We start from the raw sequence: 18831 nt of genomic DNA, 5'->3' as shown, positions 1-18831 counted from the left end.
CCAACTCCTGAGGATGTAATTTTAAAAGTATGAAAGTTCAAGTATACGGCACCAACCACTGGAGCGGTGCTCGGCCAGAGCGATCGAAACCTCTGCCAAAGAAGCCTAACAATGGGAGCACATTACAAATTCTGTTACACAGTCCATTCAGTTTAAAGTGGAGCTCAGGTGTGCGCGGTTAAGAACAAAGGAAGGCACACAATAGGTTCTCCAAACAAGCTATATATTTTTCTTTGTAAGCTTAAAAATAAATGAAGAGCAGCGGATTCACTCTGCATCAAGAGACGGCAGTGAGAAACGACTGGAAAAAAACAAGTCTTCAAATACAGTGTAGCAAAAAAAAAAAAAAAACCTGACATGAGGGCGGGAGCAAAAGTTCATTTCAGGCTCGCGGTGCTTTCCTTTATCCTCCATGTCTTTGAGAGACAGCTGAGCTCAGAACTCAGTCATCTTCTTGTGTGTGTCGGCCTTCTTGTGCTCTCTCTGGATGGACAGCTCCTGGGCTTTCTGCTGGACCAACAGCCGGCGGGCCGCTGACAGTTTCTCCTCCAACTGCTTCACTATGGATGGGTCCCTTTGCACACATAAAAATAAATAAATAAAAACCCAGACAGATTAGGAATTGAGACGAGATGATGAGTCAAACTGAATTTAGCTGCGTTGGCCACAGAACCATGTGTCTAACCTCGCAACTTCACACCTTATTTACATTTTCGCGCAACTCCCACAGTCCTTCTTTGTAAACTCACATTAATTACCACTTTAACTGTCAGGAACATTATAGCAACTCAAGTTCCACATGCTTCATATCTCACAATAGACTGTTGTATTGTGTAAGCAGAGCGATATATGCAATGGTTTCTAATGTGACAGCAGCTGCTGAGGCTCTGTGGGGAAACAATTGGCTAAGGTTGCAGTACAGCTAATGAAGACTGTGCACTGACCCCAGTACTGACCTGCCTTCCTGTCTGCTGAGTGACTCGCTCAGCTTCTGGATCTCCCTCTCGGTCTGGGACACCCTCTCGGCAGCCTGGAACAGCCTCACGTTCAGACTCCTCTTGGTGCTTTTTCCTCCCCGGTAAGCCTCCACCCCGGTTGCCGCTGATGGCGCAACAGCACCCCCCTCGGGAGGATGAGCGGTCTTGCCTCCAAGCTTGTGGTTGAGAAAGTCAAAAACGGTCTGGCCCCCTCTGGTAGCGACCCGAGGCTTTCTGCGCCGCTTTGGGCGGCCGGTTTGTGCGCCGTCCTTTGCAGCCTTGCTCTGGGTGCGTCTCTGGGTGAACTCAGAACACTGATCCAGAGACTTTCCTTTGGGTAGTACCACCGCCATTACTGGCTCCACTCTGCCCTCCTGGAGCTTTCCCAAGCCTGAAAACATAAAAGACAGTGAGTGAAGAAGAACACAGTGTAATGTGCTTCTTACATCTGCATACATAGACTTTTATTAGGATTCACTGTGCAGTGAAAATGCATTTGTATTCATTCTAAATATGTTAACTAAGACACCAGTTCGCCAGTATCTAACTTAATGTTAGTTTAGTAGTTTGACTGTAATTCTCAATCTCAGACCTACACACAAAAAATGATAGAGTGTGACAGTGAAAACCAGAAGATAGATAGATAGATAGATAGATAGATAGATAGATAGATAGATAGATAGATAGATAGATAGATAGATAGATAGATAGATGTGCTACACACACACACACTACCATTATAAATATTATAATTAAATTATTTATAATTTTATATAGGTTATTTCTCCTCCTTTCAACAACTGAATATTAGACTGGAAGAACCAAAAGATACTGGGAACATTTTTTGTTTTTTGTCTTTCATTCCTTTAATAATAATTAATCAATGTTATTTAATTAGTTATCTCTATTTTTGGTACTTGCTCTCCCTCTTTTGTATGACAAAAGTAGGAAGAAAATCATGGAAGAGGCTGTTTGTAATATCTAAGCTTTTTCCTAATAAACAACCCACCCCTCCCACACAAACCAAAAAACAAAGTAGGTCTGATTGGAAATCTTCAACTCAAACTTGAAGACCGATCTATGTCTTTTAAATGTGCTATACAAAAACATCTGACTTGACTTGATTTTATTTTGGATAGACATTTGTTTGGGTTGAATATACCACAAACCACTTTAAGTTAATATGAAAACTTGTTTCGTTTACGTGGCAAACATACAATCATGTACAGAGCAAAGTGAAAATAAAACTGGACAAAGCACAAATTTAAGCATAGACATTTGTGTGTCTATTGTTAGATGACACACTTTTGAGCTGTGATGCATTGTATATGATTTTAAAGTGCACCTTAATGCCCTCTCGCGTCTTGTTAAAGAAAATAACTGCTTCACCCAAACACCACTGTCTTACACTAACCACACACCATCACAACCTCTCCTAATCTTGGTGCTACTTTTTCTTGTTTCTAAAAGTGTCTTAAATGTATGTTTTGTCCTATTTTTAAAACTCAAGAATTAAAAATAAAACAAAATGACTGCAAAGAATTAGGTTAGCTGATTTTTAAACAGCATGCCAGGGGTGGACATTGTGACTTCTGAGCCTCAGCGCTGTGTTGTGCACTGTTTGCACTCACCTTTTCCATATTCGTAGCCCATTTTGAGCATGAGCTTGGATCCAATGCCTCTGGTATGCGCCTCCCAGCCACCAAAATTAGCACTGCTTGATGTTTCAGTGGGTTCCACAGCAAAGTCTATAACTGTTGCACAACAAGTAAAAGACACAGTCAGTTCTTTTTTCAAGTCAAGAAAACCCTTCTTCATATTAATAACTGGCCCAATGTGTAGCTATGACAGATACATTTTTACTAACATCGTTCTCTATGATGTCCTGACATGAAACTTTTTTTAACATAAGCTACTTTCAGCTGTTTGTTTGTCAGGAGTTTTACTGACAAAACCCCAAAGGTGAATCGAGCAGGTGATCGTTCACTTGCCAAGAGAAATCACGACACCATGCAGCCTCTTCATTTTCTTTTTTTCTTTTTTTAAGTGAGTGCCTCTGAACCCCATTGCCTTTTTTATTGGCAGGCAGACTTAAAGATTATATTTTCTGATGTTGTGGCTGATTTGTTTTTTCTTACAAAATGTAAACACACCTTTTGCATATCCCATAGCATCATCTCCATCACCGATGTCATCCGAGTCGGACTCTGATGACAGCGGGTCATCTTCCCTTAAAGGTGGGATAACGCCGTCGGCCTCGACCACGGCATCTTTCAGCAGCAGCGAGTCGAACTTCACAGTGTAGAAACCGCTGTCAATTTCTAAAGTGAGAGGAAGGCTTTGAGTTATTTCTTTATACCTCTTCATACTTTTTTTGTGTTTACATTACGACCACTCTGTGAACAGAATACCTTTTATTTTGCCTGGGTGCCAGATACCGTCCTCATGACGAGCCAAGCAAGATGAACCTTCTTCCAGATTACTTAGATCAGAGTCTAGGAACTCTCTGAGCTCCGACACATAGACCACCTCACCGTGAGAAAACCTTTGATAGTGAAAAAACACCAAATATAACTCTCTGTGTGTACAGATCTGAGATCCAAGTAGATGATACAATAATCTTGTAAGGGACTGAACTGACAGAAGCCCCGAATTTAAATCACGCTGTCAGTAATTTATGGTCACCTCAGTGAAAGTGATAATTTACCTGCAGTTATCCTGAAAGCGACATTTATCCTCCAAGTAGAACGGGCAGGGTTTCATAGACTTCTGGGTGGGGTAGATGTAGAGCACTCGCACTTGTGCCTCATCTCCATCTGGCGGTTCTGCCCCCACTACCATGGCATTGTGATACTCCAATGTTCCCCATGTTGTCCGATAGGGCGCTCTTACTTTGGTACCACTTAGTGCATCTTCTTCTTCCTTGTCCTCTTCTTCTTCTTCTTCCTCTTCATAATCCACCTCCCCCCCTCCCCCGTCCTTAGTTCTCTCTTTGGAATCTGAGCTATTACCCGAAGACTCCCCAAGTTCAGAGTAGAAAGCAGCAAACTCAGCATCAAGTCCACCGTTTGCATCAGTAGCTGCTTCTGATGCATTCACTTGCAGTCCGCTACTTTCCTCGAGGCTTGCAAGCAGCTGACTTTTTCTGACAGACACCAGGCTGGCCTCAGTGAGCTCTATCAGCTGACGGAGATCTTCTTTCAGTTTGAGCAGGTCTGAGTGCTGGGTGGGGTCCAGGCCGGCAGACAGGGCTGTCTCCACCTGCTGCAACTGGGCACTATAGGCAGCGATGGCTGCCTCAAGGGATTCTTCATCCATGCTGACCCTAGGTACGAGCCAGGGCAGGAACCGGCAGCTTATCCCCTTGCGGAAAAAAAACAAGATGCAAAAGATAAAAGGGGAATCTAGATATAAGAAGAAAGATCATTTCGAAAGTCACACTTTATGGGCCACTTATTTATAGCAAGAGAAGAAATTTCCAGATATTTGAGTGACAACAGGACAAAGAGGAAGCATAGCTTCGTGAATGTTGGTAAATCTGAGGTCGACAACAGAACCACATCTAAAAGATGTGATTTCATTGTAATAAGAGCATCGACTGTGTGTTTTGGTGTGTTACGAGGTACCATAACATTTGTCAAGGATTTAACGTAGCAAAATAATCATGTCTGTAACATCATCACAGACTGTTTTAGCTGTTAGCCGTCTTTAAGCTAACTTTTACAACACTTGTATTACCTTTGTAATTAGGGTAGCTGTCTCATATCCACCACGGCGACGGAAAATGACAGCCCCAACAAAATCTTCTTTATTCAAAATATGTTTAGTTCAAATAACTAAATACAGATACTAGGATTGTGCAGCACCGGCAAACATGCCTATATGTATGAGTCTGACGTCCGATCAGTAGTCAAGCTCGCTTAAATGAATGGACTTCCTTTGGGAATACTCTACTTTCAAAATAAAGCTAACATCGTTAAGCGTCAAACCGTTTCGAGAGCTAAAAATTGTCAGAACAAGCTTAAAAATGGGGATTTCTCTGTAGCAAACGTCTTTCTCATAAAAAATTCTATAAATTCCCCGATGTTTTTATTACACATTTTATAGGGTTTCTATCATAGGAAGAAAATTCTGTTTTATTTTGAAGGCAAAGACCCAAAGTCGGAAGCCTTAGTTTACGTTAAACATGTGCGTCGTTGGCGCAGACTCGTGATGCTGGTTATCGGCACAGCTTCATCTGTTTGTAAAAATCTAATTTTTCATTGTAAAGGCAAGCATTTCCAGTCGCTTTCACGGAAGGGGGGCTCCACTTAAACCTAACAATGTGAAGGTAGGCCGTGTTGATACTGACGCTGGTACCGCAGTGGTGCTTTAGAAGCTGGATGCTGTCAGCATGCTGTAGTTCAGCTACATGGTAGACTCGTCTTCTTAGACATGCTCTTGTTAAGTTTGTATTCCGTATCCTAAGATCTACATGAAGCAAACAAGTCTTCCAAAAGTGTTATAGTTGTACTAACGGATACAAGGGACCAACGCTAGTGTTTGGCAACACAAAACATCATAACTATCAGTGAAGCTGGTGCATGCAAATTCGGATGGATTCTTTTATTGACAGTAAGATGTAAAGCATTGTAATGCCATTTATATACAAAGGCTGTACCTGTGATCATACTGTAGAAGTAGGTTTTTATGTAATTAACCTGTAAATATAGGCCTTCAAAGTTACCAGCTGACCAAATCATATTCAATCACAAAGACAAAGTAGCAAAATAAATCAATAAACTTATATCTTCTTGAGCAGCACAGACAGCTTCCCGGCTGCTTACAGCACTTACTCTCGTGTTCTGCATTTCTAGCCATTCTCCGTCACCTAAGTGCCCCTGCAGTGATGCCTCCAGCCATGTCTCAAATAAGCGATCCAAAGATTGCTTTTGCCTACTTGCGCCCAGCCTGTGTCCTGCTCACCCGAGAGCCCACAGTGGTTAATGTGGAAACACTCAAAGGCCAGTTAAAAGAAGTCAACGATGCCACGTTGCAGCAGCTTCAGGAGTACGTCCTCTTCCCTCTTCGATTTGTCCTTAAAGTCCCCGGGGCTAAGAAGGAGCAGCTGGTGCAGTCTGTGACCGAGGCAGTAAGCTATGTTTTGGAGAACACTTGCATCCACAGCTGGGAAACCCTCCACAACCTCTTTTCCGAGCTTTGCCTGTGCCTGTCCTCTTCAGCTGATCCCGGGAAGCCTGCAGATACGTCAGAGGAGCTAAAATCAGCTGTTCTGAGGTGCCTGGATGCCCTGCTTCATGCTGCTTATGGTGATATAGTGTTCAAACTCTTTGAACCGATTATGCTACCTGGGCTGGGTGCTGCCGTTTCACTGCTGCTGGCTTTGGGAGAGAAGGAGAAATCTCGAGATATACAGACAGCAGCCTTGACGTGCCTCCAGGCTTTGACTCTGCAGTGTGACTGCACCCAGGAACACGTAGTCCCATCATCAGAGGAGCGATGCTTTGTAGGCAGCGCCATGGCATCATTTTTACCTGGAATCACCATGGCTACGGCCAGGATCATTACAGGAGATTTGAGGCAAGGCCATGCAGTCACAGTCCGGGCCATCAAGGTACCACATGTTTGTTAATCAGATTTACAACAACAGCACAATAATGGCTTAACACTTTATTAGACGATAGTCATCATATGTAATCGATGATCTCATGCAATTTCATAGTTCGCAAGTGAACATTTACCTTGTTAACTGACTTGAACATTTAATAAACCATATATTAAAAAATTTATTATGTGATTGTTTGATTTGTTGAATAATTCAGTTGACCTAAACCTTTCATTTACAGAGCATAAAGAGGGCTTGTATAGTTTTTCCAGAACTAAAGGAAAATTTGACAATATCATAATACAAATGCACTGCAGTGATCTGATTATGTGATCACCTGTTGTCAGGTTTGGTCCAGGACTGTGGAGCTTGTCATGGAGGATGTCCAGCTCCAGTCCACTGAGTCCTATAAGACTCCCTCTGCAGACCTGGGGAGGATCGGACAGCTCATAGTCCTTCGGACACCGGAGTGGGTGAAGAACACGGCAGGGAAGCTGTCTGTCCTGCTCAAGAAGATAATCTCATGCACTTCAGCGCACCAGCACTGGAGGGTTAGAGTGGCAATGGTGGAGTTGGCCGATCACCTGCTGGCCAAATGCAGTCACTCACTGACTGATTGTGTAGGATCACTACTAGAAGCACTGGTGGGGGCAATCAATGATGTGGAACCTAGAGTCAGAGAGAGGTTTGATTTGATTGATATTTTTATAAAGAAAAGGAAGAAATGAATCGTAATTAATGGATACAAGATGTTTACTGATACTGCTATTTTCTCCTCTAGGTGTGAAGTTGCTCTCAGAGAGGTATCCCAGAGAAATCAGAGGTGCAGCGGCAGCAGTGGCACTCAGACCTTCACTGACATCTTATCTGAGAATCTCCATTCTTTGGCCACCTCCCTACCCAGACTGATGAGGACCTCTGATGACCAGAAGAAGCTCTTTGTTCTCAACGTGTTTTTGGGCTACTTAAAAATCTTAGGACCGCTTGTCTCTGTGGTGCTGAACTCGGCTGCACATCTGGAGAGGATTTCCAAAGCCTTAATGCAGGTAATGTAACAATAAGGTTACACTGCTTTTGATGTTATTATGCAACAACAGCCATGGATTTAAATAAAAAGTACACTTTTATCATATATATATATATAGATTTAGAGATCTGTACAGCAATTTGTGTGTCTTGTTGAGCATGCACCAACACACACACAAAAACAATGAACACACATAAGCTTTTTTGCAAATGTTTCTATAAAAACCAGAGTAGTGTTCATTTGTGGATATATATGCTCACTTTTGATGATGATGTGATAAGGTGTTATCTCATCTATACATAAAAGTACTTCAAACCCCACATGCACATGTAATGTGATCTGTGTGTGTCGGACAGCTCAGACATGTGTGTCTGACGATCTGTAAATGAGCATAGTAGACATAAAAAAGTAAAGTGAGAGAAATCGAGTTGCCACAAATATCTCTATATCTAAATAATCCACGCAATTTATATAGTCGAAAAAGAGTAGAAAGAAGTTTACACTTATTTGATCCCATCTCCCTTAATACTCTTTAATATTTAAACATTTCATTCGTCAAATTCTAACAAATGTGCTGTTGTAGCTACTCACAGTGAGTTTTTCTTTTACATTTTTTCCCATCTACCAAAGAGCAATGATATCAGGGAGGTGTCTGCACAGCCCAGAGGACACTAAAAGGCAATTCCCATCTCAGCCAGTCTGTTCACCATGCTGCCATCTGGCAAGCAATACAGAAATATAAAACATTAACAGTTTCCTTCTTTCCTCATTTTCTCTACTTCTTCAGGCTGTCAGTTTACTGAATGATCCTCAACACTTTACCACGAAGAACAGCTATTTTTTTTTCCTATTTTTAAGTGATAAAAAGTTTTGTTATACAACCATTTATTTAATAACAATAATAATAAGGATTATTCTTGACTCTTTAATACAATTTCAATTTCAATTCAATATAAGAACGAAGACATGTGCAAATATAGTGTAATTTAGATGTGTTCAGTAACTATGTGAATGAGTGTGCAAATAAGGTCTACTTTGTAGTGGATTTGTGGAAGTTTTTGTTGTTTTTGAGTCTTTTGGTGAGTATTGTAAGGTGTTTGTGTATGTCAGTTCTTTGGTTGTATTGAGTTGAGGACTCTGACTGCTTGGGGAAAAAGCTCTTGCAGTGTCTGGTGGTTACGGTTTTGATGCAGCGAAACTGTCTGCCAGATGGAATCAGGGAGAATAGAGTATATGAGGGGTGGAACGTGTCCTTCACCATGCTGTTTGCACGTCGGATGATGTGTGTGTTGTAGAGTTGGTAGATGGGTGGGAGAGGGCCTCCAATGATCGTCTCTGCTGTCCTCACTATCCGCTGCAGAGACGTCTTTTCAGCAAAAGTTCAGTTCCCATACCAGATAGCGATGTAGCAGCAGACGACACTTTCAGTGGTTCCCTGGTAGAATGATGTGAGGATGGGAGGAGGGAGACTGGCCTTCTTCAGTTTGGTGTTCAGGTTCCAAGAGAGGTCATCATATGTGCACTCCCAGGAACCTGAACACTGTTGACCATCTCAACAGCAGATCCGTTGATTTTCAGTGGGGTGTGGGTCGTTGAGCTCTTCCTGAAGTTAACAACCATCTCTTTAGTCTTCTTAACATTCAGAGACAGGTTGTTACTCTGACACCAGTCCACCAGGTGTTGTACCTCCTTTCTGTATTCAGACTCATCGTTGTTGGTGACCTGGTTATTAATGCAAAAAATAATATTTTTAAATGTAGTCTCTTCAGGACTGCAGCCCAAAATATAGTATTTGACTTGTCAATGTTCATGTACAAAACCAAAATGATATATGTCTTATTTTGTGTAGAAATACAGGGCACCTTGGCATTAGTATTTTGTAGTCTGTAGTGCGGCTGCTTTAAGGTCCAATCTTGAATGTTTTTAGATTTCCTAACCCCGTTAAATTTCCTAAAGCTTCTGCGTGCTTTACAGGTGCTGGAACTCGATGTGATGGATGTTCGCATTGTGGAGGAGAGGAGTTACGCTGCTGCCGTGGAGACGAGCACCGGCTCCCATGATTCCTACACCACTCACACACAGAGGAAGCATTTTCTCTACTTCACAGATGAGAAAATCTTCTCTGTGCTCATGGAGATCTGTCGCACATTAGGTATAATTGCTCTTTGACTTGGACTCAGTTAGCCACTCCTGTTTTTTATCATCATTGTGCCTTTTCCATTGTAATTTCAAATGAATTTAAAGCAGTTATCTTCTAAAAACAACGACAGCTGGTATAAATACTCGTGGGTTGTAGCTGGCTCATTTCTTTAGCTCTCACAGATAACGTTTTTTTGTCTTTAGGTTATTATGGCAACATCTACCTGCTGACCGATCATCTGCTGGACTTGTACTGCCAGTCTTCAGTGTACAGAAAGCAGGCTGCCATGGTGTTAAATGAGACAGTTAGAGGTGCAGCAGGTATCGCTGTGGCAGACCAGAGTCAGGGTTTGGAGACCAAAGTTCGTGAAAGCCCTGCCACCCAGGAAGATATTAAAGCAGCAGCTGTTTCTATCATTGAGGAATACACCAGCCTGAACAACTGGCATTTGATTACAGTCAGCAAGGAGATGGATAGAGACCAACAGGATCAGCAGGTGAGGATATTTCAGTCCTGGGGCATCATTCATCAAGCATTTCCACACATAATATATCATTTGTTAACTTCATCTTGCCTCTAAGTGGAGTTCCTGACAAGTAGTATACTGACTCATCTCCTGTAGAGATGATTACAAAGAAATGTGCAAAATGCACATCCAGTCTAAACAGCAGAGCTGTTTGTACATAGATGCTACAAAATAAATCTAAGCAGTAAAACCTGGTTTAGACTAATTTAACTGAAGACTGAAAACATAAACAACACTCCTCATATCTTTTTAGAAATAATGCAAACATAGGCAAGGAATAGAGGGCACATTTTTGGGTGTTGCAAGGGCTTTATTGTACAGAGTGAGGAGCGATCAGCGGATATTCGGATCAGCGGATATATACTTGGCCAGTTCTGGTTGCAGCAGCCTGTTACCATGTTTTGCTGTTCTACATGCACAAAAACACTTTACAACTCCAAAGACACAAAGAAGTGAAATGATGTCGTTGTGATGGTCTGGCTTCACACGTCTGGGAGTGTCAAGGACTCTTCATTTACTTCTGCACAAACTTTTTTAAAATCACGTGGGCTCTGGGCTTTACCAGCTCACGTATCCACGCCTCTTTTCACACTGATTTCTCAGCAGACTGAGCAGAAGTCAAAGCTGCTGCGAGATTTGAAGTAGCTACTCTGAAGTATCAAGGCTGGATTTTTGGAGCACGAGAAAATATCTGCAAAACTCCACCGAACAGAGGCCATAAACCTCTGGCAGCTTTCTGTTAGTTAGTAGATAAACTTGCAGTTTCACTCTGTCAGCTAAAAAGTACAAACATCCTGCCGGCATTGCCAAATAAAAGAATCGAAGAACACAGATACACGTTTGTCAGGAGGAATTTTTGACTCCTATAGAGGCGCTTTCTGTTTCTGCACTCAAGTCAAACTGGGTCATAAATGGAGTGCAGTATGAACCTAGTTTTCTTACTAAAACACATGGTAAGATGTTGAATGCTTTTTCATCCTTATAAAAAAAATTTTACACAAAGAAACAGAATGACTCTGTTTGAGACGAACAAGCTGCCTGCATAGACGGGCTCAGTAAAAGATGTCGATAGTTCGATTGGAGAGATCATACATGCCACTTCCTCTATAGCTGAAAATTCACAGGACATTTATAAACAACAGTGATTCCCAAAGTGTGGGCTGGTGCCCCCTTGTGGGCTACAGAGGTACTGCAGCTGGGCTGTAATACTTCTATTAGAGCTCAAAGCTATATACTTACAGTATTAGCTTATATTTATTTATTATCTATTAATTGATGTATTTATATAAAATTTGAATTAAAACTGGTACTAGGAAATTATTAGCTTATGATTTTACTCATTACTCTGACCTAAATAGAAAAAGAGAACACATTAGACTGGTTTTGTTCTCTTTACTCTGGCTTCCATTACGTTTTAGAATTGATTTCATTTCACTGACTTTTAACGCTGTGAGTCGTGACGCTCCTGCCTACATGTCTGATATTTTTGAACCCCACGCTCCCTCTTGCAGCCTGAGATCATCTAATCAAAGGCTGTTGGTGGTCCCACAAACACGTTTTAAGCCTGGAGGAGAGTGCTGCATTCAGTCATTGTAATGATAATAATTATCATTATTATTATTAAGTTTACTGCTCTTTTATTCAAGTTTGTCTCTTAGTGTCAGGTGGGCCACACATTGATTTTAACACTTTACATATGAGTGCGTAGGATGAGCATTTTATAACAGCCTGTGTGGTTTTTGTTTTTGCAGGAAGGCTAAAAGCTGTTTAATGTCTGATCTAACTGTGTCAGACATTTGCGTTCTCACGCGCATGGATAATATCTAGAAAACCTCAGGTCTGCAGTACATGTGTAAAAGTGGTTAGAAAGCAGTGCATTAACATGTGTTTTTGTCTCCTTGCGTAGCTGCTCAGTCCATCCAGACTCCTCTCCATATCCAACAGTGATGCCGGCAACTCAAATACAAGCTCTCTCCAAGTGATTCCTTCATCATCAACATCTGCATCCACGATCCACCAGCTCAACAGCAACATCTGGCAGCTGTGCATCCAACTCGAGGGCATCGCCTGCTGTGCTCAGGCGCTGGGCCACGATTTCCGTCCCTTGTTGATGACCTCGCTGTATCCTGTGCTGGAGAAAGCTGGTGAGGAGACGCTGCTGGTCAGCCAGGCGGGACTGAGCTCCATGTGGGACATCAGTAAGGCCTGTGGATACGCTTCCCTCAAGGAACTGATCAATGAGAACTCTGACTACCTGCTTAATGACATTTCACTCAACCTTCAGAGAATCAGCCAGCATCCACAGGTAGTTATGTTTTTAACCCAAAATGGACACAGAAATGACTGCTGGAGGGTTTACCTGATTTCCTCCTTTGTCTGCTTAAGCCTGTGCTGCCCTGAGCTTGTACTGTATTTCATTATAATCCTGTCTTGTTGCCCAGGCTCCACGGGTGTTGACAGTTATGTTGACTCACTCTGACTGCAGCCTGCTGCCGCTGGTCGGGGACATCGTTCAGGATGTGCTGACGGCTCTGGATCTCAGCTACGAGCGCACAGCTGCTCTTTTCTGCTCCGTGCTGCACGCGCTCATGAAGGCACTGGGTAAGATTTCAACAGTGATGTCAGCTTGAGTCTCACATATGCTGGGAGTCAAAGAGGACAAGGAAGAAAATGCAGTGTCTTTAAAACTTTCTGTCAAGGAGTACACTTCAGGATAAATAACTTTGCTCGTTATCAAATTATCAGTATCTTTGGAAACATTTAATACATCGTGATGGTTTAAATGCTCAGTCGTTTTCTGCTACATATTCATAATGATATTTATACAGCGGCACTATAGGTGTTTGCAGTTTTACAAGCCCTCACAATAAAAATGTGTAAATTAAATGTCACTAATGGCTCTTTCCAAAAAACATCAGTGTCTCTGTCACACTGATTTAATCAGCTGACTTATTTTATTGTAACCAAACCTATGCTCATATTGTTGTCTTGTTTTTCCTTTAGCGAGGTGGTTTCCTTCCACTTGTAGCAGGACCAGTAAGTCTACCAGCTACAGGCAACGCTCCTGTGACCAGGAAGACCTCAGCATTCGCCAATTCCTGCTGAATTACCGCAAACAGAAAGAACTGGCAGAGGGCATTGGAATAGAGGATGATGACACTGAAGACCAAGGTAATAGGTCTGTCTAAGGGCCAGTGGAATATAAGCTATAGGTTGTAGTGGTGATTATTTTAGATTCAGAGTGTAGAGGAGATGGATCATTGTAATTAAGAGTCATAGAAATCTGAACCTCACTGCTAAACTGGCAGTCTAACTGTACATGTGCTCCATTGCAGAAGTCCCTCCCACTGAGTGTGAGGATGTTGAAGATACTGGTAGTCCTGATGTGAAAGCAGAGCTTCCCTCCCACCTCAGCATCACTAAGGATGTTATGGAGCGCTGCATTCATCTGCTGTCTGATCCCAGCCTCAGGCTCCGACTCAAGGTACTGTATCAGTAGTTTTACGTAGAGTCAACTGTTGGACTAATAACAAAAATAATCATTCTTGTGAAGGTAGGACCGCCAGCGTTGGTACAATTCATCCTGTCAGAACTGTGTGGATGACTGTTCAGTGGTGTAATGCTCATCAAGGAAAAACATTCAGTCTGGTCCAGGAGTGAAACAGAAATAAGTCTGCGCTGAAGTCGTGCCTGCTCAGGAGTTTGGGCTCTCAATGAAGACCTCAATAATTAGTTTCAGCTCACATATAATCAGGATCAAAACAGAGATAATTGTTAGGTGTGTTGTGCGTCTTTGTCTTTAGGTACTGGACGTGCTGGAGTTGTGCGTTCAGGTGTTGAGTGAGAGGGAAAATGAACTGCTGCCTATGGCTCATCGCTGCTGGCCAGCACTCCTGCAGAGACTCACAACTGATGACCCATTAGCAGTCCTCAGAGCCTTCAGGGTAAGTAAAACAAACCTCTCTTTTCATTATGTGAGTCAAAATTATTCAAGTCGTCTTTAGTTTTAAACTCTTAGTAGTGAAAGAATGAAAGATGCTGCCCAACAACAGGCTTATTTCATTCAGAAATAGTTCTATTATTTACTTTTTTGGGTTGTAATGTGAAGACTCTTTAAATTAACATTTCTTCTATCAGCACAGAAAAATCACAGTGTGGATGCCTTCTTAGAGGCTGCTTGTCGGTGTAAATTGGGCTACTCGTCAGCTCCTGTCATCAGCTGGACTATTTTTGAATTTGTTATTCATGTTTTCATTGATGAACTGACAAATTCAAACACGTTAAGTCTGTAAACAGTCATTTATTCACTCAGAGCTGCTGCTGGGAAATTGTTTCATCAGCTTTGGGATATATACGAGTTTTGTAAATGCTATAATTCATCCAGGAGTATACAACGGGAAGGTTTTATTGAATTTTGACAGCTTGCTGCTTTTGTACATTACATTTTTGTACATTTCATTCCAGGTGCTGTGCGTGCTGGGTGAAACATGTGGGGACTTTCTGAGGAGGAGGGTTTCTAAAGAGGTTCTGCCCAAGCTGAGCGCCTCTCTGGCACGGCAGGCTCCGATCAGCGCCAAGGCTGGGCCTGTCTACACACACACCCTGGCCTACAAACTGCAGCTGGCTGTATTGCAGGGGCTGGGCTCACTGTGCCAGAGACTGGATCTGGGTAAGAGAATAGAGACACAGTGCTCACAAACAGCACAGTTTCACCAAGACACAACATAGTGCATCATCCTGTAGAACTGTACTTGGGATCTGGCAATGATCAAAGCAGCCACAACATGGACAAATCAGAGCAAGACAACTATTCTTAGTATGACGCCTCACTTTATGGAGATTGGTGCAACATGAAGCCCATTTATGTAAAAATACATTGAAGACAGATGACCTCTTATCTTATCTTTATCTAACCTCTTTTCAGCTGTAATATTTAACTGAACACAACGAGAACAAAGAGCTACCAGGATTTTTTTGGCCTACTGTTAAATGCCCCCTGTTCAATACTTTACTTTTTCTCTGTGCTGTTTTGATCCCATATTTATTTTGGGTAAATACATGTTATCTATCTTATTGAAGCCTATTTGATCACAGGGCTGTAACTTTCTTGTAGGAATCAACTTTATGATTTATAAATGAATGAGTTATAGTCAGCTTTCTTCCTGTGAGTGAGACAACAGCAATACAAGTTTGTGTCTGTACTTTAGTACAGAGATGAAGATGTCTCTATACTGAGGTTAACAAATTAGGTTGTTAGCCTGATTTGACATTAAAGCTGTGTGTGGGGAGATGCGTCGTCAGAAAAAGCCAAAGAATTTATTGAAGCTCCTTCACCACCAGGTGGCAGTCTCGTATAACAATGAAAATCAACCATTGGTATCACAGCATAAATCAGGGCATCTCTGCTTTATTATACAAACCTTAAACAGTTTGACATCCTAAACGCATGACAGTGATGTTGTTCCTAAAAATGCCTCTTCACTGTGGCAGCTCTGTCATTCAACATATGTTAACCATGACTTTGATGATACGGACCACAGCCAGCTGTGCCAGCAGGATGCTGCTCAAGTCCAAACTGCACACACAGCTACGACTGCAAGCAGCTCTTCTTATACCCAACTGAGAAACGTGATTGTTCAATCAGCGAATCATGAGGTGACAGCGAAGGAGGCCGTTTAATTGATAAGATCAGAGAAGTTGTTGTTTTTGTTTACTTTGTGCTCAACATACTTCCATTAGCATGTTGAAAATATTCAAGGCCTGCAGGCTTCTGCCATTGCATTCCCAATTATGCAATTATGAGCTGCTTGTGTGATTTTTGGTCACCTGCGCAGTGTGGAGGTGAACTGAGTGACAGAGTGAACATCACAAATGTCACACCCTCCCACTGAGGTTCATCGCTGACAGAGGAAAAGAGTCACAAAGGTGACAGAGCTGTCTGCAGCCTTTCCAGAGCCAGCGTTACATCTAACAGTGACAAGGACTGCAGTGTAAAGACAATTGTAAGATATCAGGTTGTTTGTGAAACTGTTCCTTTAAAATAGCTTACAGCACTTTTTGTACTGCAAACTCTCATACAGTGTAGTGTGCAGATAAACAGGCACGATACACGTTGTGTGTTTGAGATGCTCTTTGTGATTATTCTTTGAAGTCGGTTTCAGTATGGTCTTCAGGTCACAGGGGGTGGGACAAAGATGGTTTTAAAAAGGAGATTAACCAGCAGTGGTGAGGGAGACGTGGTATGTAGTGGGAGGGGGCAATTTCAAGAATAAATGCTCACCTGGACAGGCAGAATTATTGTTGGTAAGCTTTAACGTTCTGACCTCTCAAAACTGCTGTGAAATCCTCCCCGAACCACCTCAGCAGTTTTACTGAGCTCATTAGTTATCAGAGGTAAAGTCCAGGCTTGGCCTACTTTTTATACTCAACAACAGTACCCATGTATGTAGTGAAGCCTGGAGCTGCACATGTAACGTGCCCCACTTACCTCACATCCTACTGCACCACTGCCTGCTGTTTCAGCCCATCCACCACCCCAGCATCCACCTGTGTGCTCCTGGAGGTTCATGAGTAACATATTTGCAGGGAGTGATCCACCCGAAGACCAGGCACCGAGCTCAAACTGTATTCTGCTGCTGTGATTAATCAATGAAATTAACTTGGCTTTGATCCATTTCATTCTTTATTTTCTTTTACAAGTCGATTTCTGTTGAAATTTCTGGATAAAATATAAAAGTATTACAATTGTTATATGAATAAAATATAGTAAAAATGTCCTGTGTTTGGTTTTCTCAGCTGAAGCAGACCTAGATGTGGTTTGTGAAGCCTGTCTACCCTACCTGAGCTCCAGACAACCCATCAGACTGCAAGAAGCCTGTTTAAAGTAAGTCTTTATTAAGGACCGCTGTAGTCTTGGAAAGTAACTAAATCCTTCATTTAGTTACTAATGTGTTTGAGTGTTACACACAGACAGAATGCCATAAATGAAAACTGTACCATCCAGTTGACATTGTATTGCCATGTTGGTCATTAACAGCCACGTAACATGATTTATTAGTAAAATCTGAATTTAAATTGAATGCTCAACATCATATTTGGAGAGGTGCTGGGTGTTACACAACAAAATATGACTTCAGGAGTCATTCTTGTCTTTGAACACTGAATATGAAACAAAGCACTGTGGCTATAGCTTTTGTTTCCTGAAGGAGAGGAACATGGGACCTGAGAATGGAATACCTCAGGAATAATCAGGTTCCTGCATGTTCTGGGTAAAGACACCAGTATTTGTGACTTTAAAGTATATTACCTGTAATATAAGACTTTTAACCCTTTGCTGCAAACTTTAGTAAATCAGTTTGTGGGCCTGATTTAAATATCACCCTCACTCATTTTGTCCCTTGAGAAAGAAGTTCCAGAAATACGCAGATGTAGTTCTGCAGTTGTGGCTAAAACCAATAGGAGCGGCTAAGCTAACTTCAGGTTGGCACACAACAGTGCTAACTTACAATAGCTAGCAATCCCAACTTGGCAAAAGTGTTCCTAGCCAGGTAAAGAGGATAAAAAGTGAGAATGACTGTGATGAGTTTATATGTGGCATATCATCACAGGTCAGTTGCTGTACAGGCGTGAATAGAAGTGTCTTCAGGACACGTAGGGCCGTGATCTCCCAATACTGTGTGTACGAATCTGAAAGGGAACTCGTTTCACCTTTACACTGGCATCTGATGCAAAAAGTGTGCACTGTGAGACCTACAGTAATGTAAAGGACAGATGGAAGTTGTGAATAAAAAAAGCAAATAAATAAATAAATAGCTCAGAATGCAGTATGCAAGCAGCCTTTAATAACTCACTTCTGAATTATTGATCTAAGTGTTTGGGTAGCAACATAGCAGCCACAAGTAAAAACACACGCTTTAATATATTTAAGTATTTTCCTGCTTGGAGGTGATTTAAAAAACAAAGCTGAAGAGAAAAGCAGTGTTGAGTTAATGAGCTTATAGTTAAACTGTTGGTTTGCATGTTAAAGTCAGCAAAACTCGTTCAGTCTGTCACTTTGGATTATAGGAAGGTGTTTTCCATACAATAGATATTACGTACAAAGCAAAACACAGCTCAGAACTAATCCTGTTCCCATGTTTCTTTCTCTTTCCTGCACAGTGTGTTCCGACACTTAATCCAGGTGGATCCGGACACCTTCTGGTTTACTCTAAATGAGCTGCACTGCCCGTCCTCTTACATCCCACACCACCCCGACCTCCTGCCGGTGCAGCTGAACGGCACGGGCAGGCCGAGAGACGAGTTCTCGGACAACGTGTTCAAACTGCTCAAGGAGGAGTTTGGCTCCGTTACTGAGACAGTTAACCAGCCAGTCAGCTAATGAGCTGCTGCTTGATGAAATTGACTCATCTCACAAACGGACAACTTATTGAACCACGACTTCAACAGGTCAATTAACTGAAAGAAATCTGTCAGCTGTGCCAAATAGTTGATCACCTAGCTCTGTGGAATTAAGAGCTACTCTGTAATTTACAAAATGTTACTTAGTCATCACCTTCA

The 18831-nt window shown here is 42.0% G+C and overlaps 2 protein-coding genes across 3 annotated transcripts; one reads left to right on the top strand and one right to left on the bottom strand.

Moving 5' to 3' along the window:
* Positions 1 to 368: 368 nt before the first annotated feature.
* zgpat (zinc finger, CCCH-type with G patch domain) lies at positions 369 to 4295 on the bottom strand. Of its 2 annotated transcripts, none has more exons than XM_085344976.1 (6): positions 3685 to 4295; positions 3389 to 3522; positions 3131 to 3298; positions 2609 to 2731; positions 941 to 1368; positions 369 to 555 (listed from the first exon to the last, which is right to left on the bottom strand). In XM_085344976.1, the coding sequence occupies exons 1-6, from the start codon at positions 4293 to 4295 to the stop codon at positions 436 to 438; spliced, it is 1584 nt and encodes a 527-aa protein (XP_085201102.1). In that variant the 3' UTR covers positions 369 to 435. The 2 variants fall into 2 exon arrangements, with proteins under 2 accessions (XP_085201102.1, XP_085201101.1); XM_085344975.1 differs by having other exon boundaries at positions 369 to 574; positions 957 to 1368.
* A 935-nt stretch (positions 4296 to 5230) lies between these two features.
* tti1 (TELO2 interacting protein 1) lies at positions 5231 to 18703 on the top strand. The gene is made up of 14 exons (XM_085344694.1): positions 5231 to 5307; positions 5834 to 6591; positions 6930 to 7267; positions 7364 to 7628; positions 9584 to 9761; positions 9953 to 10245; positions 12182 to 12580; positions 12717 to 12876; positions 13279 to 13446; positions 13611 to 13759; positions 14079 to 14219; positions 14740 to 14944; positions 17071 to 17158; positions 18433 to 18703. Exons 2-14 carry the CDS (start codon positions 5866 to 5868, stop codon positions 18650 to 18652), a joined length of 3330 nt encoding a protein of 1109 aa, XP_085200820.1. The 5' UTR covers positions 5231 to 5307; positions 5834 to 5865; the 3' UTR covers positions 18653 to 18703.
* Positions 18704 to 18831: the final 128 nt, after the last annotated feature.

This window comes from Diplotaxodon limnothrissa, linkage group LG20, assembly GCF_057381915.1.
Source record: "Diplotaxodon limnothrissa isolate DT_005_m linkage group LG20, D_limnothrissa_male_GT1.1, whole genome shotgun sequence".
NCBI lineage: Eukaryota > Metazoa > Chordata > Actinopteri > Cichliformes > Cichlidae > Diplotaxodon > Diplotaxodon limnothrissa.
Note: the sequence above shows the minus strand (reverse complement) of the source record. Positions and strands in the feature narration are given on the sequence as shown.

Bases quoted from the DNA above. Each gene is read 5' to 3' on its own strand.
- tti1 (XM_085344694.1), top strand. From the start codon at position 5,866: ATGCCTCCAGCCATGTCTCAAATAAGCGATCCAAAGATTGCTTTTGCC. The intron at 10,246-12,181 runs GTGAGGATATTT...CTCCTTGCGTAG, and splicing joins GAGACCAACAGGATCAGCAG to CTGCTCAGTCCATCCAGACT. The intron at 13,760-14,078 runs GTACTGTATCAG...CTTTGTCTTTAG, and splicing joins GCCTCAGGCTCCGACTCAAG to GTACTGGACGTGCTGGAGTT.
- zgpat (XM_085344975.1), bottom strand. From the start codon at position 4,295: ATGGATGAAGAATCCCTTGAGGCAGCCATCGCTGCCTATAGTGCCCAG. The intron at 3,299-3,388 runs GTATTCTGTTCA...CTCTCACTTTAG, and splicing joins GCACCCAGGCAAAATAAAAG to AAATTGACAGCGGTTTCTAC. The intron at 575-956 runs GTCAGTACTGGG...ATGTGTGCAAAG, and splicing joins CTCAGCAGACAGGAAGGCAG to GGACCCATCCATAGTGAAGC.